The following is a 25,749-nucleotide window of genomic DNA, read 5'->3' as shown; positions in this document are numbered from 1 at the left end:
AAAACAACTAAGAATCACCTAATACAACCTAAAAAAAGACTAACCTAACCTAACATAACAACCAAGAACGAGCTAATCTCTCCTCTTTTCTTGAGAGTGATAAACGCAGAAAACAACAACTTTAAAATGAAGACTAACCTAACTTAACCTAACAACCAAGAATGAGCTAATCTCTCCTCTTTTCTTGAGAGTGATAAACGCAGAAAACAACAACTTTAAAATGAAGACTAACCTAATTTAACCTAACAACCAAGAATTAGCTAATCTCTCCTCTTTTTTTGAGAGTGATAAACGCAGAAAACAACTAAGTGTAACCCAATACAACTTTAAAATGAAGACTAACCTAACTTAACCTAACAACCAAGAATGAGCTAATCTCTCCTCTTTTCTTGAGAGTGATAAACGCAGAAAACAACAACTTTAAAATGAAGACTAACCTAACTTAACCTAACAACCAAAAATGAGCTAATCTATCCTCATTTCGTAACAGTAATAAACGCTACGAATCACCAAGAATAGCCTAACATAGCCTAACACAGAATGGTCACTAAACACCACAGAAGGCAGACTGAACACCACTTAAAGGGAGACTGACTGCCGCGTTCCGGTTCTCCTTTAATAAGAGAGGTCACTTATTGCCAACTCATAAGCCGACGGCCGCTTCTATACAACATTATTTTTTTTTCACTCATTTTTTTCTTGTACGCTTCGGATATTGGAAAAAAGGGTGATGTCAAACTCTATATGTAGTTGAAACGTATATTTTCCGATGGCTGTGTGACGGTTTCCTGGCCAATCGGTGTAAGAGAAATGGTTGAAGGAAAAAGAAAAATATCGTGCCGTATCCGCAGCGCTCCCTTAATAAGAGAAGTTCCTTATTCCGAACTCAGAAGCCAACGGCCGCTCTTATACTACATTATTTTCTTCACTCAAACATTATTTTCCTTGTACGCTTCGGATACTGGAAAAAAAGGTGATGTCAAGCTCTTTATATAGTTGAAACGTATATTTTCCGATGGGTGTGTGACGGTTTCCTGGCCAATCGGTGTAAGAGAAATGGTTGAAGGAAAAATAAAAATATCGTGCCGCTTCTATATTACATTATTTTCTTCACTCAAACATTATTTTCCTTGTACGCTTCGGATATTGGAAAAAAAGGGTGATGTCAAGTTGTTTATGTAGTTAAAACGTATATTTTCCGATGGCTGTGTGACGGTTTCCTGGCCAATCGCTGTAAGAGAAATGGTAGAAGGAAAAAAAATATCGTCCCCGTATTCGCAGCGCTCCCCCGCCATGAGACGTCAGTTATTCTGCAACCCAAAAAACAACGGCAGCTTTAAAACGATTTTTCGCCAGCCATAAAAAGAAATAAATAAAAGCCATGTCTTGTACCCTTCACGTGTCCTTATCAGAGTGGTGCTCAGCTGTTCGAATAAAAGATTGGCCTCATTTTGCAGTAAATATATAGCGATTTCCGGAACTACTCAATTTGATGGCAGAGAATGCGTGGGAGCTATATATATACTCGGAACTCCGCTAACGATCAGCTGCAACACACACACACACACACACACACACACACACACACACACACACACACACACAAACTCACACACACACTAACTCACACACACGCTAACTCACACACACGCTAACTCACACAAACGCTAACTCACACACACACTAACTCACACACACACTAACTCACACACCCACCCACACCCACCCACCCACCCACCCACACACACACCCACACACACACACACACACTCTGAATATGATAATACACGCCAATTATTACTATCGCAATTTTATTCCTGTACTCCGGATAATTATACAGCTGCATAATTTGTACATTGAGATAATTTATGATAATTCAGTTACACATTTTTTAGTCCATGTATTTAAATTCTTCTGCCCGGCTATAAAGGTGGAAGGTAATTAATCAACTTGTACTTACCTGTTTTGTTTTCTCCACAGGTAAGTGTTGGAGGAGGATTGGAGGACGGCCAGGTAAGGTAAGGATAAAGGGAGGGAGGGAGGGAGAGAGGGAGGGAAGGAGGAGGATAGAGGGACGTGAGAGTGAGAGGCGAAGGATTTGAGGAGAGATTAAGGAAAGTCTGGAGATAATGAAGGAGTAGGAGGAGGAGGCGAAACGTTAATGAGTGAAAATAAAGGCGGATAAGGGAAGGAAGGGGATGAGCTAATGAAGGAGGGAAGATAGGAAAAAAAAAAAGGAGAAAGGAGAGAGAGAGGAGAGGTGTAGTGAAGAAAGGAGAGAAGAGAAGAGAGAGAGAGAGAGAGAGAGAGAGAGAGAGAGAGAGAGAGAGAGAGAGAGAGAGAGAGAGAGAGAGAGAGAGAGAGAGAGAGAGAGAGAGAGAGAGAGAGAGAGAGAGAGAGAGAGAGAGAGAGAGAGAGAGAGAGAGAGAGAGAGAGAGAGAGAGAGAGATTGATTCACGTACATATTATACAATGCAATTTTTCGCCATCACTCCGAAAATTTGCAGTTGTCGGGAAATAAATGGAATAAAACCAAATTAATATGCATAGAATTTTTTTTTTAATTTTATTTGTTTAATGCTCGACGCAGCTGCAATACGCATGTACGGTTGTAGTAATGGTAGTAGTAGTAGTAGTAGTAGTAGTAGTAGTAGTAGTAGTAGTAGTCATTGTTATCCACTCATCGTAATGTTATATTGTCTTACATTTGTGGTTTATTTATTTTTATCGTTTTTATTACCTTTTTGTTCTGGTAATATTTTTTTTCAATCAGTATAACAACAACAACAACAAAAAGCCTCAGCCAATCAGCGATATTTCTAGAGATGAAAGGACGAAGAGAGTTGGCTACCAGTGGAAGAGGAGGGAAATGAAGGAAAGAAGGAAGAGAAAGAGGAGGTCGTGGTGTTTGTGGTGTTGGGAGAAGAGAAAGAGGAAAGTAAGGACAGTAGAAGGAGAGAAGGAAAGAGGAAAAGCAGGTGGTAATGGTAATGATGGGAGGAAAGAGAGAAAGAGAGGTAGTAGAGAAATGGAAAGGAGGAGAGGAGGAAAGAAGAGTATTTGGTGGGAAGAGAGAGAAGGAGAGCGAGAATAGAAAAGGGAGAAAAGAAGGAGAGGAGAAGGAAAGAATAGGAGGAGGGATGGTAGGTGTTGTTGTTGTTGTTGGTGGTGGTGGTAGTGGTGGTTGAGGTGTTGATGATTGAAGAGAGAGAGAGAGAGAGAGAGAGAGATGAGAGAGATGAGAGAGAGAGAGAGAGAGAGAGAGAGAGAGAGAGAGAGAGAGAGAGAGAGAGAGAGAGAGAGAGAGAGAGAGAGAGAGAGAATGGAGGAAATTAATGGAGTTGGTCAGCAATAGAGGAATGAGAAAAGAAAAAGAGAAGGTAGGCTTAGGGAGCGAATTGGCTGGCGGTGACATGATTAATGGACCTTATTGATGAGGGGACCACGCGCCGGCTGTACACCTGGCGGGGGAGGGGGAGGGGCCTATACGCCAAGATATATTGAACAGAATCCTGAACTTATTTTACTTAAACGCTTGACAATAATATACACCTGATGAAAAAAAGTCGCTAATTCACCAAGTTATCCTGAATGGAGTCGAGTGCTTACAAACTAGCCAGTAATAAGCGATAGAGATAAAGATAGGAAAGGAAGAGAATAAATAATAAACAAAGGGGAAAGGAAAGGAAAGGAAAGGGAGATGAAGATAATGATGGTGGTGAAGGGAAGAACAGATATTAGGATGGGGAGGAGCTTACTTGCCAAGCTATCCTGAACAGAGGTTAGTGCGTATTGTCTAGCCAGTGATGCACACTTAACCGAAGAAGGGTAAGGAGCTAATTCGCCATGTTATCCTGCCAAAAACTAAGTCCGTATAAGCTAGCCAATGATTAACCCCCACACCCACACACACACACACACACACACACACACACACACACACACACACACACACTTATTAACCGGGTAAGAGGGAGGAGAAGAAGGAGAAGGAGCTAATTCGCCATGTTATCCTGCCAAAAATTAAGTACGTATAAGCTAGCCAATGATTAAAAAAAAACAAAAAAACATCCCACTTATTAACCGGGTAAGAGGGAGAAGAAGGAGAAGGAGCTAATTTGCCATGTTATCCTGCCAAAAACTAAGCACGTATAAACTAACCAATGATTAAAAAAAAAAAAAACTTATTAACCGGGTAAGAGGGAGAAGAAGGGTAAGGAACTAATTCGCCATGTTATCCTGCCAAAAAACTAAGTACGTATAAGCTAGCCAATGATTAAAACCCCCACATATTAACCGCGGGTAAGAGGGAGGAGAAGAAGGGTAAGGAGCTAATTCGCCATGTTATCCTGCTGAAAACTAAGTACGTATGAGCTAGCCAATGATTAACCCCACCCCCACCCCCACCCCCCACCCCCACCCCCACACACTTATTAACCGGTAAGAGTGAGGAGTGTATTCTCTAACTTATAATGAAATGAGCTTGTACTTGAACACTAGCCAATGATAAACACTGAATGAGGGGAAGGGCGAGGAGATTATTTGCCAAGCTGCCCTGAACAGACTTTTACTTACTGCACACATAGAATGGGTAATGATACACACTTAATTGGAGGGTTTTATTCGCCAAATTATCGTGAACATCATCCATTAGATCGTTACCAACACAGCATCCTTCAGATCACTAGTAATTATTCTTATTGTTATTCGCCAAAAGTTATCCTGAACGGCGTCTAGAAATACCAACACCGCATCCTTAAGACAATACCCAGTACGTCATCCTCTAAATAATTATCAGTGCAACATCCTTTAACTAATGAGGTGGAACAGTGAAAAAGGATCCTAACACATCAATATCAAGTGGGAGTATTACCTGGGAACACAAAACAATGCAAGAACCCTCAACCAAACAACCCAACTCGGTACAAGACACGATCAAAACACGACACGGAATTTCAAGGCTTAAACCATTACCATCATCCTTTTAGAACACCAGTTAGCCTTGTTGTTATCCTGAACCCTCTAGTTATTACACACCCCATCCTTATGCCCACTAGTGAGCCCAGTACGTCTTATTCGCCAAGTTATCGTGAGCAGTGTCCTTGAGAGCACTAGTAGTAGGACTTGTTGATGTAGGAGCCGTACGGGAACTTGACGTGGTAGCTGCCCGTTTTGTGGTAGCCGTCCGACACCTCGTAGCGGGAGTGGGCGCCGCCGTAGTGGTCGTGGACGTAGTAGTCGAAGTGGTAGGGGTGCTGTTGCTGTGTGTGGGAGAGGGGGCATAGGGAAAGATATTAGTAATGGCGATAGATAAAGAAGGAATAATGTATAAATAAGGGAATAGGGGAAGGAAGGGAATGAAGGTCGTGGATGGTGGCGGCGGTGGAGGTAAAAGAGAATGTTATGAACGGTGGAAATTTATGGAAAAAAACAGATGACAGATAATGAATGAATAAGGAAAGGAAAGGAGAAGGGAAGGGAGAGGGTAGTGGGGATGGGGATGGTGGGGAGAGGAGTGAAGAGAAGATAACAGATTAGTAATGAAGGTTAAAAAGGAAGAGAAAAGGATAAAAAAATGGGAAAGGAAGGGGAAAGGATGGTGATGATGGTGGAGAGAAGATTATAGATTAGTAATGGTAGCGGAAGAAGGAAGAGAAAATGAGAAAAAAGGGAAATATGGGAAAATTGAAGTGGAAAATGTGCTGTTGTTGTTGGTGGTGGTGGAGGTGGTGGTGGGCGGGGTGTTATTAATAGCGATAAATTATGGAGTGAATAAATAGAGAAAGGAAAGAGGTGATAATAAATTAGTAGTGGAGGTTAAAGAAGGATGAAAAAGGAGAAAAATAGATAAAATAAATAAATAACAGAGGAGGAAAGGTTATTGTTGTTGTTGTTGGTAGTGGTTGTGGTGAAGGGAAAAAGAGGAGGATTATCGATGTTGATAAATTATGGAAAAGGAAAGGAGTAATAATTAATAGATGGAGAAAAGGAGAAGAGAAGGGAGGGGGAACAGGGAGAGACGATATTATAGTAATGGCGATAAATTATGGAAAGAGAAAAAGGAGAAATAGTGAATAAATAGGGAAAGGAAGACGGTGGCAAATTAGTAATAAGGGTTAGAGTTAGAAGAGAAAATAACATAGAAATTATATAAAAAAAAAAAATAGATGAGAGGGTGTTGTTTTTGGTGGTGTTGAAAGAGGATGTTATTAATGGTGATAAATTATGGGAAAGGAGATGAGAAATAAGGAATAGATAGGGGAAGGAGAAGAGAAGGGATGGTAGATGGTGGTGGTGGGTGTTGTTGTTGTAGTTGTAGTTGTTGTTGTTGTTGGTGTTGAAAGAGGATGTTATTAATGGTGATAAATTATGGGAAAGGAGATGAGAAATAAGGAATAGATAGGGGAAGGAGAAGAGAAGGGATGGTAGATGGTGGTGGTGGGTGTTGTTGTTGTAGTTGTTGTTGTTGTTGGTGGTGGTGAAAGAGAAAGGTGATATTATTAATGGCAATGGGCGGATGAGAAATTAGTTGAGAAATGATGAATAATTCTAATTAGGGAAGGAAAGGGAAGGGAAGGGAAGGGAACGAAGATAGCGGTGATGGTGGTGAAAAGGAGAAAGATAGATAGATGCTGGCAATAGAGATAGAGCTAGGAAATGAAGAGAATAAATAATAAACAAATGGGAAATAAAAGGAAAGGAAAGAGATTGAAGGCAGTGATGGTGGTGAAGGGAAGAACAGATATTAGTAACGAAGGAAAAAGGAAAGAAATGAAAAAAAAAGAAAAACTGGGAGAGAGAGAAATGGAAAATAAATGAAAAAATGAAAAAAAAATATGGAAAAGGAAAGGAAAGAGGAATAAAGGTGGTGATGTTAACGAAAGTAAGAAAAGATATTATTAATGAAGAAATGAGGAGAGAGATGAAGGAATGGAAAAAAAAGGAGAGTGAAGGGGATGGTTATGAAGGGAAGAAAGGAGATTAGAAAAGGAGATGGGAGAAGGAGGAGAGTAAAAACATGAATAAACGAGGAAACGAAGAGAAAAGAAAGTAATGGAGGGAGGAGGAGGAGGAGGAGGAGGAGGAGGAAATTTGTAACGCAGGCAAATGGAAGGAGGAGGAGAGGTAAAAACAGTAGTAATGGTGGTGGTGGTGGTGGTGGAGGTGAAGGGAGAGGGAGGGGGAGGGATATATTACTAATGGTGGTGGAGGGAAAGAGAAGGAAGATGGAAAAAAAAGTAGAGGAAGGAAGGAAAAAAAGTTGTTTATTGATGGAGAAGGAAAAGGAAGGAAAGATGAGGAGGAGGAAAGAGGAGGAGGTGGTGATGTTGGTGGTGATGTTGGTGGTGATGTTGGTGGTGATGTTGGTGATGTTGGTGGTGGTGATGGTGGTGATGTTTGTGGTGGTGAGAGAGAGAGAGAGAGAGAGAGAGAGAGAGAGAGAGAGAGAGAGAGAGAGAGAGAGAGAGAGAGAGAGAGAGAGAGAGAGAGAGAGAGAGAGAGAGAGAGAGAGAGAGAGAGAGAGAGAGAGAGAATTTCCAATCACCACAAATCCAATAATAATAATAATAATAATAATAATAATAATAATGATAATAATAATAATGGTAACTTACATTATAATATACTGGACCGTGATAACCTGGGGCAGCTTCCGTCGTCATCATCATCATCATCATCAGCACCATCATCATCATCATCATCAGCATTGCCTACATAGGAATAACAAGAGAAGAAAAATGTGTTATCAGAGGTTTTTTCTCCTTCCTTTTCTCCTCCTCTTTTCCTTCATTCTTTTCATGTTTTCTCTTTTCTTGTCTTTTTTTTTGTTGTTTTTCTTCTTCCTCCTCCTTGTTCACCTCCTCCTCCTCCTTCTTCTCTTCTTCCTCCTCCACCTACTACTACTACTACTACTACTACTACTACTACTACTACTACTACTACTATTACCACTACTACTACTACTACTACTACTACTACTAAATCGCACCCTATAATACAAAAAAAAATATCAAAGACTATTAATGATTACTTTTACTAATTAAATTCACCTAATCGACTAATTTACCTGTGATTCACGTGTTGTTGGACAGGTAATTAATTGGGTTTGATTTACCTTAATTAACTAACCCGCCGGCAGGTGAGCTTACCTTGGCGGCCATCTTGGATTGTGGTTGGGGGGTGGTGGTGGTGGTGGTAGTGGTGGAGGACTAAAGCTTACCTCATTCTCTCCCTCGCTTATATACCTCTCTCTCTCTCTCACTCTTTTCTCTCTCTCTCTCATATTGTCATTGTTTTGGTGTCAATGTTTAGTTCTTCGTCCTAGAACAATGGGGGGAGAGCGAGAGAGAGAGAGAGAGAGAGAGAGAGAGAGAGAGAGAGAGAGAGAGAGAGAGAGAGAGAGAGAGAGAGAGAGAGAGAGAGAGAGAGAGAGAGAGCACAATACATTAAAGAACTATTGTTGTTGTTTTTGTTATTATTATTTTTATTAGTAGTAGTATTGTTGTTGTCCTACTTCTTATTATTTTTGCTGTTATTGTTGTTTTTGCTGTTCTTGTTGTTGATGATCTTCTTCTTCATCTACTTCTTTTTCTTGTTCTTGTTCTTCCTGTTCTTCTTGTTCTTCTTGTGTTTCTTCTTCTTGTTTTTCTTCTTCTTCTTCTTCTTCTTCTTCTTCTTCTTCTTCTTCTTCTTCTTCTTCTTCTTCTTCTTTTTCTTCTTCTTCTTTCTCTTCTTCTTATTATTACTTTCTCTATTATTATCGTTCCCGTAAAATATTAAAGTAAAACAGACAAAATAACAGAAACAGACAAATCACGCGGTGGAATTTTGGGGTTTTTAAAAATTTCAAAATGACACAACTGATTTTTTTTTCTTTTAATTTCTCTTTTATTTGTTTTTTGAGTCCGTGTGGCACCTGACCTATTGTTAATGAAAGCGGGCGTGGCCGAGAGAGAAAGAGAGAGAGAGAGAGAGAGAGAGAGAGAGAGAGAGAGAGAGAGAGAGAGAGAGAGAGAGAGAGAGAGAGAGAGAGAGATTATAATTTTTCACACATTCCATTCCTTTCTCTCTTCCCTTAATTTTCCTTCCCTTCTTCCTTCCCCTTTTCCTTCCTTCTTTCCCTCCCTTCTTCCTTCCTTTTTTCCTTCTCTTCTTCTTTCCTCCGTTTTTTCGTTCTTTCCCTTCTTCCTTCCTTCATTCCTTCCCGTCTCCATTCCTACCTTCGTTCCTTCGTTCTTTCCCATCTCCCTTCCTTCCTTTCTTCCTTCCCGTCTCCCTTCTTGACTTCCTTCCTTCGTTCTTTCCCATATCCCTTCCTTCCTTCCCTCCCTCCCTCTCACTATCCCTCCCCCTTATTATGGAGAGTAACAATAAATGAAATTAAATGAAACTGAAGTCCTTATGTTAACAACTGATATTAAACCACGTAGCAACGGGTATAAGTTGGATAAAGTCAAGTTCAGAAAGTATATAAATAGAACATAAGAACATAAGAACATAAGAACATAAGAACATAAGAATAGGCAAGAACTGGCTCTCGAACAGGCCGGTGGAGGCGTGGAACAAGCTGAGTGGGTGTGTGACGGAGGGAAACACGACTGAAAGCTTGAAACGCATTATTTATTAGGTGTGTTTACTGTATTATGTGCGTTTAGGGAAAGGGAGGGAAGTCTGTGAATATGCCACCCTCAGAAGCTGCCGTTTGTAGGCCGTCTATGTATTTCTTTTATTTATTCATCTCCTTTCCTTTCATGATTTCTAGGCTTCCTCCTCCTCTTCCTCTTCTTCCTTCTCCTCCTCCTCCTCCATATATCTTTGCGTATTCTTGTGTATTTCTTTCTTTATCTTTCTTTCCTTTAGTCTTTTTCTGATTGTTAGCCCTCCTCCTCCTCCTCCTCCTCCTCCTCCTCCGCCTCGGCCTCCATAATTACTCTTGGGTAAAAATAATGTTTCTTTTCTACTCATGAAAGGGATAAATTTAGGGAAGGAGGAAGGCAGGGAGGCAGAGGAAAGGAGGAAAGAAGTTAGCGAGGGAGAGGAGGGGAGAGGGGAAGGAGGGGAGAAGGGAGGAAAGAATGAGGAGAGGAAAAATGAAGAAGGGGGAGGGAGAGGAGGAAAGATATGGAGGGAAGGAAGAAAAAGGGGATAGAGGGAGACGAGAAGGAAGAGGGGAGGAGAGAATAAGGAAGAAAAAAATGAAGAGGGGAGAAGGAGAGGAAGAGAGAGAGAGTGAGGGAAGGAGGAAAGAAACACGTGAGGGGGACGAGAGGGAAGAGTGGAGGAAAAATAAGGAAAGGTAGAGGGTGAAGGAAAGGGAGGAAAACAGGAAGGGAGATCAAGGGGAAGGGAGGGAGGTTGAGAGGGGAGGAAAGGAGAGAGAAAAAAATAGAAGGGTGGAGGAGAGGAGGAGAGAAAGAAAGAGATGGAGAGAAGGAGGCAAGAAGGAAGGGAAGAGCGACGAAGGAAGAAGGGAAGAAAGGACGAAGAGGGAGAAATGAAGAGGGGGAAAAGATAAGAGGAAGAGGAGAAGCGGAGGAAAATGGAGGGAAGAGAGAAGAAAAGGGGAGGGAGACGAGAATGAAGAGGGGAGGAAAGGATAAGGAGAGAAAAAATTGATAGGGTGAGGAAGGAGAGGAAGAGGGGAGGAAAAGATGGAAGAAAGGAGGAAAAACGATGAGGGGGAAGAGAAGACGTGTGAGAAAGGGGAGGAAAGATAGATAAAAAAATGAAAGGGTGGAGGAGAGGAGGAGAGAGATGGAGGAAAGGAGGAAAGAAGGGAGGGAGGGAGGGAGGTATTTTTTTTTTCCTCTCCAGTTATCAGAGGAGATTAATAGCTCTCAAGGGGAAAGTGGAGAGAAGTTACCTTAATGACACATTAATGGAGGGGGGGGAGGGAGGGAAGGGGGGAGGGGGCTGAAGAGGATTGGAGGAAGGGAGAGATGGAGGGACAGAGAGGAGGACGAAGGCATGAAAATAAATATGAAGGAGTTAGAAGGAGGTGCGAAGGAAGAAAGGAAGGAAGGAAGAAAGAAACAAAGAAAGAAAGGAAGAAAGAAAGAAAGAAATGTAAAATGATAAACAAGGTAGATTGGAAACGGAATGAAGGACTGAACGAAGAAGGAAGGAGAAAAAAAATAAAGAAATAAATAGAAAAAATTAAAGAAAGGTAAAAATGAGAGGTAAATGTAGGAGGGAAGGAAGGAAGGAAGGAGAAAAGAAGAAAGAAGAAAAGGAGGAATGGAAGAAAGGATTGTGCGTGAACTATTTATCTTTATCTTCTTCGTTATCTTTTTCTTTTTCTTCTTCTGTTTATTATTCCTTCTGATTTTCTTTCTCCACAACCTCCTGTTTTTCTTATTTTACTACTACAACTACTACCACTACTACTACTCCTACTACTACTACTACTCCTACTACTACTACTACTACTACTACTACTACTACTACTACTACTACTACTGTCAAAGAAACCGAGTCCGTGCCTGTCCTTGTTCTTGTTCTTTTTGTTTATTTTTTTGTCGTTTTTGGTTTGAAAAGCGAAAGTTTAAAAAGAGGTTTGGAACGCATTCAAGGCTATTGTGTTTGCTTTGTTTGCGGGACTGACCCAGAAATGTTTGTGTTTGTGTGTGTGTGTGTGTGTGTGTGTGTGTGTGTGTGTGTGTGTGTGTGTGTGTGTGTGTGTGTGTGTTTGAATGCAGTCATTGATGTTCTTTTTTCTTGTGTGTTTGTACGTGTGTCTGTCCGTGTGTTGGAATATAGATATGAATGTTTCTCTTTTATGTGTGGGTGGGTGCGCGTGTGTGTTTGTTTGTTTGTATATGTTTGAATGCAGATATAAAGTTGTTTTGTATGTGTGTTTGTTTGGACGTAGATAACAATATTTCTTCGTGTGTGTGTGTGTGTGTGTGTGTGTGTGTGTGTGTGTGTGTGTGTGTGTGTGTGTTTGGGCCTAGATATCAATATTTCTTCGTGTGTGTGTGTGTGTGTGTGTGTGTGTGTGTGTGTGTGTGTGTGTGTGTGTGTGTGTGTGTGTGTGTGTTTGGGCCTAGATATCAATATTTCCGTGTGTGTGTGTGTGTGTGTGTGTGTGTGTGTGTGTGTGTGTGTGTGTGTGTGTGTGTGTTCCTTCACTTCCGTTTTCTTTTCTGTCAAGTCATTTTAATTGTGTTTTCTCTTTTCGTCAACATTTTCTTTTATATTCTTTCTTTCTGTTTCTCTGTCACGTTTTCTCTTGTTTCTCGTTCATTCGTCTTTCTCTTGTTCTTTTCCTTTATTTTGTCTTCATTAATTGTTCCTCATTGTATATTCATGGCTCGTCTCTTCTCCCTCTCTCTTGTTATCTCTTTTCTTCCTTCTTTACTCTTTGCGCCACTTCTCTTTCTCTTTGTTGAGCTTTTTTTTCCTTCTGTCTCCTTTTTCCTTTTCTTTGTTCCATCTCCCTCCTCCTCTTTGTCATTTTCGCTTCTCATACTTTTTCTCATTTCTTCTTTTCCGTTCTATTTATTTTTTCGCATTTTTCCTTCTCATGCTCTTTCTCATTTCTTCTTTTCCCGTTTTATTTACGTTATCGCATCGTCTCTAATTCCACTAAGTACACTAATGAACATACTAATTAAGGATCATTAAGTCATTACATTAGTGAGCTCGATGAGACTTCTGTCCTAAGTGTTGGATCAGTAATTTGAGTTTATGTATTCATTTATTTATGCATTGCCTTTGAAGTATAGGAAAAAAAATACATGTGAAAAAGATAGTTAGCATCTGTATCTTCTTAATATAGAGAGGGCTTATTTTTCCCCTTTTTCTTTTTGTCTCCCTTTCCTCTGCATCCCGTTTTCCTTTATCCCCTTTCCCAAGATAAAGTTTTCTTCCTTTCCTTTGCATCCCGTTTTCCTTTATCCCCCTTCATCCCCCTTCCCAAGATAAAGTTGGCATTTTTTTTATCTTTATTTAACCTATCTGTTTCTATCTTCTTCATATAGAGAATGTTTATTTTTTTCCCCGTTTTCCTTTTGTCTCCTTTTCCTCGGCATCACGTTTTCCTTCATCCCCTTTCCCAAGATAAAGTTAGTATTTTTTTATCTTTTTTTTTAAATCTATCTTTATCTATCTTCATATAGAGATAGTTTATATTTTCCCCGTTTTCTTTGTCTCCCTTTCCTTTGCATCCCGTTTTCCTTTATCCCCCTTCCCAAGATAAGAGTTAGTATTTTTTTATCTTTTTTTATCTATATCTATCTTCTTCATATAGAGAGGGTTTATTTTTTCTCCGTTTTCTTTTTGTCTTCCTTTCCTCTGCATCCCGTTTTCTTTTACCCTCCTTCCCATTCTTTATTTCAGCTCACATTATATTTCAATACCTCCATTCAGTTAGTAATTTTGTTTCTCACCGTTTTTTATTTCTTTTTCCCTCGAGTTGTGTTTTTGGATTGTGATTTATTCCGCTTTCTCACATGCTCCACTTTTTCGTTCTTTTTTTAATTATTTTTCGACATTTTCCATTATTTTCGCTCGCTAGCTCATTCTTTATTGTATTTTCTTTCGTCTATTCCATTTATCCGTTCCGCCCTTGTTCCCGTTATCATATTTCCTCCTTCCCTCCTTCTGTTTCTGGATACCGTATCTTTTGATTTACTTCTTATTTTTATTATTATTTTATTTTTTCATTTATATTTTTACTAATTTTTATTTTATTTTGTTCTTATTTACTTCTCCTATTTTATCGCTATTTTATTTTTATTTGACTCTATTTTTAGTTTATTTTTATTATTATTTTATTTTTCATTTATATTTCTTAACTTATTTTTATTTTATTTTATTTTTATTTACTATTACTCCTATTTTATCATTATTTTATCTTTACTTCTATTTCTATATCCATTTTTATTTATTCGCTCAACTAATCCATTCTTTATCCAATTTTCTTCCATTTATTCCATTTATACAATCCGCCCTTGCTCCAGTTATCATGTTTCCCTTCCCCTTCTGTTTCTGAAATCCACACACCTGCTATTTTCCTTCTCTACCACTCACTTTTCCCTCCGTCATTAATTTGTGTTTGTCATTTCCATTCTTCTTTTCGACTCTTTTTCTCCCCCTTTGTAATTTATTTGGTTTTCTTATGTTCATGTTTTCTTTCTTCTTATCATGTGTTTTATTTTCCATATTGTTTGTATTATTTATTTTTCCTCGTTCTCTTTTGTTTATTATTTCTATACCTTCCATATTTCTATTTTGTTTCTTCATTTCCGTCTTTAATCAGTGTTCTTTCTTCTTCTTCTTTTTTTTTTTTGTGATCATTCTAAGTCATTTTCTCACCATTTAATTTCCTCGTCTCATTTTTTCCTCCTTTCTTTCTTCTCATTTATTCCTTTTATCTTGTCTTCTCGTCCCACTCTACTACTCCGTTCATCTCTTCTTCTTCTCCTCTTCTTTCACTCCTTTTTATCCGCTCATCTTCAGTCGTCTCCTCCTTCCTCCTTTCTTCATATTCATTCTTATCCTCGAATATTTTTTTCATTTCGTATCCTTTCGGCCGACTGGGGAAAGTGAAGTGTAGGAGATGAAAGGAGGTGGAGAGTGGAATATTAAAGGGAGAGGGAGAGGGAGAGGGAGAAGAAGGAGGAGAAGAAGGAGGAAAAGAAGGAGGAAAATAAGGAGGAAAAGAAGGAGAAGGAGAAGGAGAAGAAGGAGTAGGAGAAGGAGGAGAAGGAGAAGGAGAAGGAGAAGGAAGAGAAGGAGGAGAAGGAGGAGGAGAAGGAGAAGGAAGAGAAGGAGGAGAAGGAGGAGGAGAAGGAGAAGGAGAAGGAGGAGAAGGAGGAGGAGGAGAAGGAGAAGGAGGAGAAGAAGAAGAAGAAGAAGAAGAAGGAGAAGGAGAAAGAGGAGGAGGAGGAGGAAGAGGAGGAGGAAGAGGAGGAGGAAGAGGAGGAGGAGGAGGAGGAGGTAAAGGAGAATGCGAGAGCGAGCGAGAGCGAGCGAGAGCGAGAGAGAGAGAGAGAGAGAGAGAGAGAGAGAGAGAGAGAGAGAGAGAGAGAGAGAGAGAGAGAGAGACTGAATCCTTATCATAGAAGGAATCACTAACAAAAGAACTCACAACTTTATATATATATTTCGTTTTATTCGTTACAACATAAATATATAACACTTTTTTTTCCTTTTTTTCACACTTTCTTAATTCGTTCGTTCGGCACAGCATCTGAACCTCTTAGTATTACGAGCCATGTCTGAACACCTTCTTTAAGAGCTTCGATCCATTTTAAGTAATTTGCAGTACTTAAAACGCCACAGAGCTCTTAAAAACAGTGTCTTGATGGTGGTGGTGATGGTAGGGGTAAGGCTGATAGTAGTAGCAGTAGTAGTAGTAGTAGTAGTAGTAGTAGTAGTGATAATAGTAGTTATTTTGATTCACATTCTTGAGCTTTTGATTTATTGAAGATGTAGTATTAGTAGTAGCAGTAGTATCAGTAAGAGCAGCAGTAGTAGTAGTAATGGTAGTAAGAACAGCTGAGATTCTATCAGTAATCTCTGTTAAATAAGCTGCAGTAGGTCTTGAAGTTTTTAGTAGCAGTAGTAGTAGTAGGAGTAGCAGTAGGAGTAGCAGGAGTAGGAGTCAGTCTTGCACCCTTCAGTATCCGCCGCCATGGCCGTGGACGTTCTTGTGGAAGAAGGTGACGGGGGCGCCGTAGTGCTTGGGGTGGTGGGCCTTGCCGTAGTAACTCACCTTGGCCACGTAGCCGCCGTAGTGGTCAGCAGTGTAGTCCACCTGAAGGGGAGAGCAAAGGTTAGACGGGCAGAAGGGCTGAAGGAATCCTCAAGTGTGCCTAGCGCTGGTCAAAGCTAATCACTGTTATAGACGGTTTTGCTTCTCTTGTCTCCTGGGCAGGTAAGGTACTGGTGTGACGAGTGATGGTATTGGTCAGGATATCACCGTACTGTTTTGGTTCTTTTATATCTCTAGGGCAGGTAAGGTACTGGTGTGACAAGTGATGGTATTGGTCAAGATATCACCGTACTGTTTTGGTTCTTTTATATCTATTAGGAAGTCAATGTACTATTTAGAGAGGTGTTTCTAGCAGAATTTTGCCGCACGGTTTTGGTCGTTAAAGGTAGATATATAGATGTAGAAAAGAGGATTCAGTTCAGAGTTAAGTTGTTAAAGGTAGATATACAGATGTAGAAAAGAGGATTCAGTTGAGAGTTAAGTTGTTAAAGGTAGATATATAGATGTAGAAAAGAGGATTCAGTTCAGAGTTTAGTTGTTAAAGGTAGATATACAGATGTAGAAAAGAGGATTCAGTTGAGAGTTAAGTTGTTAAAGGTAGATATATAGATGTAGAAAAGAGGATTCAGTTCAGAGTTAAGTTGTTAAAGGTAGATATATAGATGTAGAAAAGAGGATTCAGTTCAGAGTTAAGTTGTTAAAGGTAGATATACAGATGTAGAAAAGAGGATTCAGTTCAGGGTTAAGTTGTTAAAGGTAGATATATAGATGTAGAAAAGAGGATTCAGTTCAGAGTTTAGTTGTTAAAGGTAGATATATAGATGTAGAAAAGAGGATTCAGTTCAGAGTTTAGTTGTTAAAGGTAGATATATAGATGTTGAAAAGAGGATTCAGTTCAGAGTTTAGTTGTTAAAGGTAGATATATAGATGTTGAAAAGAGGATTCAGTTCAGAGTGTAGTTGTTAAAGGTAGATATATAGATGTAGAAAAGAGGATTCAGTTCAGAGTTTAGTTGTTAAAGGTAGATATATAGATGTAGAAAAGAGGATTCAGTTCAGAGTTTAGTTGTTAAAGGTAGATATATAGATGTAGAAAAGAGGATTCAGTTCAGAGTTAAGTTGTTAAAGGTAGATATATAGATGTAGAAAAGAGGATTCAGTTCAGGGTTAAGTTGTTAAAGGTAGATATAAAGATGTAGAAAAGAGGATTCAGTTCAGGGTTAAGTTGTTAAAGGTAGATATAAAGACGTAGAAAAGAGAATTCAGTTGAGAGTTAAGTTCAGTGAAGAGTAAAGTGTATAGTATTGTTATAGAGCATGGAGTCAGCCGTATAGTTAACCTGCCGGAGAGAGCCACGGTAAGGGAAGGTAACGCGTGGGAAGAGTCGTAGAAACAAAGGTAAATTATGAGGTGTGATGAAAGGGAAAGTGTAGTGAAGGTGTGTTGAGAGGGAGCTTGGCGGAGAAAGCAATCGTAGTAATGGAGCGAGGATCAGCAGGTCTTAGTGACATTCATAGGTTGGAATATGTGAGGAGGAGTAAGCCTTTCTGTGTGTGTGTGTGTGTGTGTGTGTGTGTGTGTGTGTGTGTGTGTGTGTGTGTGTGTGTGTGTGTTTATATGTTCCCAGGCTGTTGTGTGGACCTTCCTTTTGTGTGTGTGTGTGTGTGTGTGTGTGTGTGTGTGTCCTCACCCTCTGCCTGCGGCCATCGGGAAGGTCAACGTGGTAGGATCCGTAGACATTCTTGCCGTCTCCGTTCTCGTGCTGCCCGAAGTTGGCGCCGTAGTGGTCGCTGACGTGGTAGTTGTAGCGGTACGGGTGGATCTTCTGTGGGGGGCGAAGGAGGGGAGGGGTTAATATATACACATGGACAAGGAACCAACAGAAAACATTATAACCAGTTTGCCTGCTTTAGTTATTCGGCATATTCGTCATCCACTTCTGAGACCTTCAAAACAGAGTCGTAGAAGAGGAGTTTTTGGCCTCCTTCACATGCGCGCGAAGTTGAAGTTAATGATGATGCAATATTTTTTTTGTGTTTGTTCTAGGTATCGTCAGGGTCTCGAAGAAGTACCGACAACACATACACACACACAAAAATAAAAATAAAAACTATTATATCAGCATCAATTTGAATATCGCGCGGCTCTTTCGGTAAGAACATGGCGCTCGTGATTAAGCTTGTCAAAAACTCCTTACTCTGTGTCTACTGCAAAACACGTGAAGGGACTGTCTCTATATAGTCACTCCTCTCCTCTCATAACTAAGTAATAGCCAATGAGTTAATCCTCTTCTCGTTAGCTATAGAGCAGGAAGTTTGTTGCAATGTCAGATGACCGGAATTGATAAAAATAAATCCATGCCTTGCTTTAATCGACACTCTTATTCCTAGTTGTCGGATTGAAGGTATTAGTAGTGGCAGTAGCAATGGGGTGAGGAGGAGGAGGAGGAGGAGGACTTTTAGCTCACAGATTCTTAATACGTAAGCTTTTATAATCTCAAGACAAACTTTTAAAGGATTCAGACTGATTGAGCCGAGAGAGAGAGAGAGAGAGAGAGAGAGAGAGAGAGAGAGAGAGAGTTAAATATGCACACACACACACACATATATACATTAATTCTTTCTCTCTCTCTCCCTCTCCTCCTCCCTCACTTCAATAATCGTCATTGGAAAGTCGGAAAATATCAAAAGTTTCTCCAGACCGAAGTTAGAGAAAGAGGAAAAAAAGTTATTAAAAGTTTATGAAGTATCTGGAGGGAAAAAAGTTGGTGGAGGGAAGGGTGGGTGGAGAAACGGAGGGAAGGGTGGATGGGTGGAAGATGAGAGGAAGGGGGGAAGGACGGATGGCAGAAAGAGAAACATGGATGACGGGAGGGAAGAAAGAAGGTTGTTTGGATGAATGGTGAAAAGGAAGTAAAGGAAAGGATTTATAGGTAAACTGAAGGATGAGTAATAGATTAAAGGAAGGTAGGAAGGAAAGAAAAGGATATGTAGGGAAACTGAAGGATGAGTGGATAGAGGAAAGGAAGGAAGATAGGAAGAAAAATAAGGTAGTGATGGATAGTGGAAAGAAAAGAAAGAAAAGAATGTATAGACGAATTGAAGAGTAAATCCAGTGAACGCGAGAAGGGAGGAATAGAGTAGAAATGGATATCGGAAAGGGAATTAAATGCTAGATTGTGGATTAACGAATGATGAGTGGATAGATGAAAGGAAGGAAGATAGGAAGGAAAAAGGTAATAATGGATGGTGGAAAGAAAAGAAAGACAAGAATATATAGACGAATTGAAGAGTAAATCCAGTAAATGCGAGAAAGAAGGAATAGAATAGTAATGGATATCGGAGAGGAAAAGAAATGATAGATGGTGGATTGACGAATGAAGAGAAGGAGAAAGATAAAAAAAGTGATAAATAGATAGATAGAGGAGTTGGAAAAAAGAGAGAAATAGATAAATATGGTGAAGATTAGAATGGATGAAGTAAAAGATGGAAAGATAGAAGGAAGGCGAGAAGATTGACCAAAAGGATAACACACACCAAAACAAACAAACAAAAATAAAAGTAGGTATGAGAAAAGTGGAAAAAAAAGTGAGAGAAACAAAGCTTAGTGGGAGTATAGACTGGTGAATGGAGTAGAGGGAAAATAAGGATAAAGGAAGGATTAAACGGGGAAAAGAAGATGGGATGAAGAAGGAAAGAAAGGAGGAAAAGAGTGAAATCGGAAGACATGAGGAGGTAAAATAAAAAAAAAGAGCAACATAGTATTTAAAGAGGAATGAAATGGAAGAGAGAGAGAGGGGGGGGGGGGGGGATACTGACCGAGGGGTAGCTTGCTTGATATCCACCAGGCTCTCCCATCACGCCCACGATCACCACCACCACCACCGCTGCCACAATCTGGGGAAAGGGAGAGAGAGGGGGAGGGGAGGAAGACGTGAATATCAGGAGCAATTTGGATAATGTTCTGCATCTTATAAATAGGTAAACAGATACATAATTAGATAGAATCACTAATAATTTCATGGACCTCTGTTACACTCAAACATATGTAGGAAGTTATGTAAGCTGACAAGTTATGTTAAGTTAGACCACGCCCTCGTATACACAAAGGTCTTGGAGTCTAAATACACGTAGTTGAAAAGGCTCCTGTGAGTTGTGACGTTGATGAAGTGACGTTTCCTGAGGCTAGCGGTAGTTTTAAAAGACTTCTTAACCCTGGACGGGGAACTAATCTCCTGCACTCACTTTTTACCGTACAATTGCACTGATCATTGCCAGAAGTCAATATATAAAAATGACTTACAAGGCTTTTTGACCCTGGACGGGGAACTAATCTCCTTAACTCACTTTTTACCGTACATTTGCACTGATCATTGCCAGAAGTCAATATATAAAAATGACTGGCTATTCTGCACCAATAATGACTGGTCTTGACTGAATTTGACTCATGCTCGGCGCCATGGACGGGGAACACACGCGGGGGCACTTATCTAATCTCTTTCGTGAGACATTAATGTGTAAGAATACAGGCCCAGCACTGCGTCATTGAGGGCATCAGCGGGAGGTCACACACACAAGGGAAGCTGCGCGCACACTTTTCATTCCACCAAAGAGTTAACCGCCTCACCGAACGCTGGCTGAGGTTGTTAACGCTACGCTGAAACGTTCATTTTGTTGCCCAATAGAAGAAAAAGAGGGAAAAAACCTAAACTGATATATTAATAGAAGTAAGGAATTGAGGCTACAGAGAGAGAGAGAGAGAGAGAGAGAGAGAGAGATTAATCAGGTATATAAGCTAGGATTTGAATATTTAATGAGTCTCTCTCTCTCTCTCTCTCTCTCTCTCTCTCTCTCTCTCTCTCTCTCTCTCTCTCTCGATGACCTGCTTTCCGAGCATTACCTGGAATCGTTTGATCAAATATTTATTACAAGTCTAGAGACGAGAATGTGTATTATTATTATTATTATTATTATTATTATTATTATTATTATTATTATTATTATTATTATTATTATTATTATTATTATTATTATTATTATTATTGTTCTTGTTGACGTTGTTGTTGTTCACGTTAATCATTGGCTACGTTATGTTTTAAGTGCCATTGGTCTATTTATTGTTATTATTGTTATTATTATTATTATTATTATTTTTATTATTATTATTATTTTTGTTGTCGTTACCTTGATACTCATGGTTCAGGTGTTTGCTGTGCTTGTCAGTCACGAACACTGATGCTTCTTGCCAAGACCTGAAGGAATATATACTTCTTCTCTCCCTCCCTCGCTCCTCCCTCCTCCCCTCTCTCCTCCTTCGCTCCTCACGTTGTCTCCGGCCAGAAATCGTGATAGGAAATTCCTCCTTCGATGTATAATGGATTTTTTTTGTCTTTTTTTTCATTTTTCTTCTTTTTCTGTAATTTTCCATTGTCTTTGCATGGGTGTGGTGGGTGGGTGTGGTAGGCTGTGTGTGTGTGTGTGTGTGTGTGTGTGTTGCATTGTATATGTATCAGTGGTGATCGTGATGATGATGATGATGGTGAAGGTCGTATTAGTAGTAAAAGTGATTATGACTACTACTACTACTACTACTACTACTACTACTACTACTACTACTACTACTACTACTACTACTACTAATAATAATAATAACAGTGGGTTCGAAGAGAAACTAGACCTATATTATTATAACTTTTTTTTAATATTTTCGGTTTTCCAATAATTTTAACAGAAAACACGACTCGATATCAAACAAACAGACAATTATACGGCAAAACCAACCAAAGCAAAGCAAAGCTATACGTATCAATTCATAATCTCTAGCTTTTTTATAATATATATTGAACATTCCATTCATGCTGTGTTGATTAATGTTTTATATATTTTTTGTGTGGATATTGTAATGCCCATATATGGAAGTTATAGTGTGTGTGTGTGTGTGTGTGTGTGTGTGTGTGTGTGTGTGTGTGTGTGTGTGTGTGTGTTTAACGAGGAAATATCAACATTATTCAGGTAAACGTGAGCGTGCCTGTCACCGTTGTTGTCCATCATCGTGTCGCCTCCGGGTTTGTGTTTTAGTGCTCGAAAGAAACGTTTAGAGCGGTGAAAGTAACGTTTTTTATGAGAATTTTTTGAAGAGTGATGTGCGACCTATTTTATTCCTTCCTTGCGTTTTCTAATTTGTAACGATTTATGTGCGAAAGATAAACATTAAATTTGATAAAAATATGGTCAGTATTACAAGACACGTTCGCTCCTCACATCATATGTTTCTAAAGGTCAAAGAGGGGGTCAATCGGGTTCTAATGAGTGTTTCTTCAGGTTCATGGTACAGAGGAAGGGTTAGACTACCACCAGGGTCATAGAACTACTGGAAATGCCCACAACTCCTACGAAAGCCTTGTAAAATAGGTGTTCTTGGGCGACGAAATGTCTTATGATACGGCCCTATATGTCTACTGTATATATTTGTTCTTGAACTTTACAAATGTACTTTTTTTTTAATTGGTAAAGTTTTAAGTGTGTCAATGGAGGTTCAGGATGTGACAGTAATACCTTTTAGTTATATATTTTTCCTCGGCAAACCGGTTTATAATTTGCGTTTTACATTGTTTACGAACGTTTTACACTGTGTCACGTTTCGAGGCGATGGAAGGTAAACGTTTATTGAGGTGACACTAATGCTTGGAGACAATGAAACGTTTTTGCTGTATATTATTAGTGTCAGGCAAACGTTTTAAAATGATGGCGCAAGCTTCTACTCGGCAACGTTTTTATGACATGGCAGTGAAACGTTTTTTTTTTAAGGATGACAGTCTTTTATCCTGACAATATGGAATAATTTTTCTCAACATTATTTGCATTTTCATTGTGTCAGTGGCGTCTTGTGTGATTTTTTTTAAACCTTTTCTTCTGTTTGTATTTGTGGATTTTTCACATACCTTTTTTTCTAATAGTACTTCCTCTTTTTATTTTTCCTCCTCCATCGATACCTTTTTTTCTAATAGTGTTTCCTCTTTTTTATTTTTCCTGCTCTTCCATCGGTCAGCCAGATTACACAAGCTTCCCCTTGCACAGTATACAGAAAACGGAAGTACTCGTTTTTTATTATTTACATTTTTTTTTCATTTTGTTTTTATCCCTTACAAACATTTTCTAGTTGGCATCATTTTTAAGACGAGAGAGTGGAACGTTATAGTCATCTTATGCAATGTCAGGACACGTTTCTCTTATGTATTATTAGTATCAGTTATTTCTTATTCGTAACTATGTATTATTACTGTCTAGGAATATATAGTATCGGTTATGTTTTTATCTTTAATGGAAACGTTCGTGGTAATGACAGAAAACGTTTTTGGGGTATCCTCTTAGTAGCTGATTGGGTCTTTGTCGTTTTTAAGGCACATGAGCTTGGAAGGCATGGTATTGATCGGCCTTGTTGGGGGGGGGGACCTGTTAGTATGTAGTAGTAGTAGTAGTAGTAGTAGTAGTAATGGTAGCAATAGTTGTGGTGGTAGTATTAGCTTTTTTCTCTCTTCTCCTAATCTACATTTTCACAAGTCTCTCCCATTTTTTTTCTCTCACCTTTGTGTACCTGTTGATTAGTATACTCCATTTCCCTCCACCTGTCTACCTTTTATCATTGTTACCTGCCCTCCAGCTATAACGCCTCACCTGTCTGTCTCTTGTCTCATCAACCCTCCACCTGCCCTTAATGACACTTCCACCTGTCTGTCTCTACCTCTATCCTCCTCCTCCTCCTCCTCGTCCTCTTCCTCTCTTGACCCTCTTCACTCTTCATTCCCTTTATCTCCTCCTCAGCACCCTCTGTTTCCTCCTCGTCCTCACTCCCTCACACCACTCTCCCTGTTTGCTCTTTTCATGCTATCCATCTCCTTCATTTTACTTCCCTTCTCTTCTTTCGTCACCTTATACCTTTGCCTTTCCTCCTCTTTCACGTCTTTTCTGCTATATTTTTTCGTGTGCTTCTTGCCATCCGGGAGCCTCACACTGCAGGACCCCACCACTGCCTTGTCGTCCGGGTCCCGCCTCAGTTGGTTCTGGCCGCTGTAGCCCAGACTGCAAAGAGTGGGCTGCGTGGGGAGGCGAAGAGCATTGTAGACAGAGAGGCATTTAGCTATATGGATTACAGTATGTTCGAGTGGAGAACGGATAGAAGAGAGGTGCTTAAATACAAGATGGGATAGAAGAAGGGAAAGATGGTATAGAAGAAGGGGAAGAAGAGTCGATGGGGTACTTAGCCAGAAGATAGTGAGGCATTTAACTATATTTTTTTTCACATCAAGGGAGGCAGTTCAAAGGCAAACACAAAACCAACAACAACAGAACTAACAAAAGTCCGCTAGATGCTGCTACGAACCAAAGCAGAAAGAACGAGGGGCCTAAAGAGAGGTCAATACCGGGAGTTGAGGTGTCCTGATACTCTCCTCTTGAATGTGTTTAAGTGGTATGGGTTTGTATGCGTATTTATTTGAGTGGAAGGAGAGTGTGAAGAGGATAAAGGAGGTTAAGAAAAGAGCAAATGATATGGGAAGTAGAGGAGAAAAGAGGTATTTAGCTAGGAGGCAGAGAGGCATTTAGTCATAGGGGGCGAAGCATGTCTACCTGAGTGCGAAAATGTGAAGACGAGAGAATGAAGCGAATGTGAAAAAGAGGAGATGAAGCAGAGAGAAAAAAAAAGCGATGAGGCATTTAGCTAGAAGGGAGAGAGGCATTTAGCTATATGGATTGAAGCATATTTATTTGGATGGAGAATGGGAAGAAGAGAGAAAGGAGCGAATGTGAAAAGGAGGAGATGGAACAGAGAGAAAGAGAGAAAAAAAAGGCGATGAGGCATTTAGCTAGGAGGGAGAGAGGCATTTTATTTGGATAGAGAATTGGAAGAAGAGAGAAAGGAGCGAATGTGAAGAGAAGATGGAACAGAGAGAAAATAAAAAGGCGATGAGGCATTTAGGTAGAAGTCAGGGAGGCGTTTATATAGATGGACTGAAGCATATCTGAGTGGAGGATGTGACAAAGAGAGTCGGTTCAAGAGAAGATGGAGTGAAGGGGAAGCAGAGACGAGGGACATTTAACTGAAAGCCAGAGAGCCGTTTAGCTGTATCGGCTTCTATACATTTTTAACTGAGTGGAGAGGGTGAGGAGGATAAAGGTTAAAGAACAAGCACTAAGGGAACGAAGGGAGAGAAGAGGTGAGAAGTGCTAGAGGCGGAGAGGCTTTTTCTTATTTTCAGGTTCAGGCTTTAGCGCCGGCAGGCTCTCATGAGGGGACATTTGGACGGCCCCAGCCCGATATTGGCACAGGCGGATTTAATTTATAGTGGCTGCCGTAATGTATGACTCTTGCTTGGCCCATGCTGACCCCGGTGCTCTGCCACAGTCCCAACACCTATTTTTTTCCTCTCATATGTTACCTATAACTTACATATGAGAGGAAGAGATAGGTGTTGGGACTGTGTGGCAGAGCAGAGGGGAGGAAAGGACCCGCGGGAGCCTACGTCAGACCGGCCTCGACATATTAGGAAGACTATTGGGTTGATTCTGGGCAGCATGTGGGTAATGTTCCGCCACTCGGTTATGGTTGAAAATTGTCAGCCTGCATCATGGGAACCCGAACTTAGGCCCATGGGTTCACCGCGCCCTCACGCTGACCACTCGGCCACCGCCTACATGGGTGTTTATGCATATATATTTGAGTGGAGAATGTGGAGACGAGAGGTTGTTAAACAGAGGATGGAGCAGAGGGAAGGAAGAGACGAGGGGCGTTTAGCTGGAAGGCATTTAGCTCTGTTGGGTTTTATGATTAACTTATCGAATGCAGCGAGAGGATCAAGAGGATAAAGATAGTTAAGAAAGGAGCAAATAATATGGGAACGAAGGTAGAGAAGAGGTGAGGTGAAGAGAGTGAAGTGGTTACAGAAGAGAATAAAAATGCGCTGATCAGGGAAACGAGTGAGTGAGAGAAGCATTGCACTAATTAACCTGGTGTAACATTGGTTTTATGCCGTTC

The 25,749-nt window shown here is 40.1% G+C and overlaps 1 protein-coding gene and 1 long non-coding RNA gene across 3 annotated transcripts in view; one reads left to right on the top strand and one right to left on the bottom strand.

Annotated features, from left to right (window-relative positions):
• LOC126981759 (larval cuticle protein A3A-like) overlaps positions 1 to 20,966 on the bottom strand; it is a 40,610-nt gene extending 19,644 nt beyond the window's left edge. The window contains exons 1-4 of the mRNA XM_050833286.1: positions 20,904 to 20,966; positions 19,539 to 19,616; positions 17,411 to 17,545; positions 15,722 to 15,763 (exon numbers count right to left, since the gene is read on the bottom strand). Coding sequence (XP_050689243.1) covers positions 15,722 to 15,763; positions 17,411 to 17,545; positions 19,539 to 19,616; positions 20,904 to 20,915 — 267 coding nt within the window. The 5' untranslated portion in view covers positions 20,916 to 20,966. The remainder of the gene's footprint in view (positions 1 to 15,721; positions 15,764 to 17,410; positions 17,546 to 19,538; positions 19,617 to 20,903) is intronic.
• On the top strand, positions 15,777 to 17,398 carry LOC126981761 (uncharacterized). 2 transcript variants are annotated; one of them, XR_007734125.1, is made up of 4 exons: positions 15,777 to 16,159; positions 16,319 to 16,424; positions 16,796 to 16,848; positions 16,955 to 17,398. It is a non-coding gene; the product is annotated as an uncharacterized LOC126981761 (long non-coding RNA). The 2 variants fall into 2 exon arrangements; XR_007734126.1 differs by lacking the exon at positions 16,796 to 16,848 and having other exon boundaries at positions 16,319 to 16,477.
• Positions 20,967 to 25,749: the final 4,783 nt, after the last annotated feature.

The sequence above is a fragment of the Eriocheir sinensis genome, chromosome 49 (genome assembly GCF_024679095.1).
Source record: "Eriocheir sinensis breed Jianghai 21 chromosome 49, ASM2467909v1, whole genome shotgun sequence".
NCBI classification, from domain to species: Eukaryota; Metazoa; Arthropoda; class Malacostraca; order Decapoda; family Varunidae; genus Eriocheir; species Eriocheir sinensis.
This window is presented reverse-complemented; position numbering and strand designations above follow the sequence as displayed.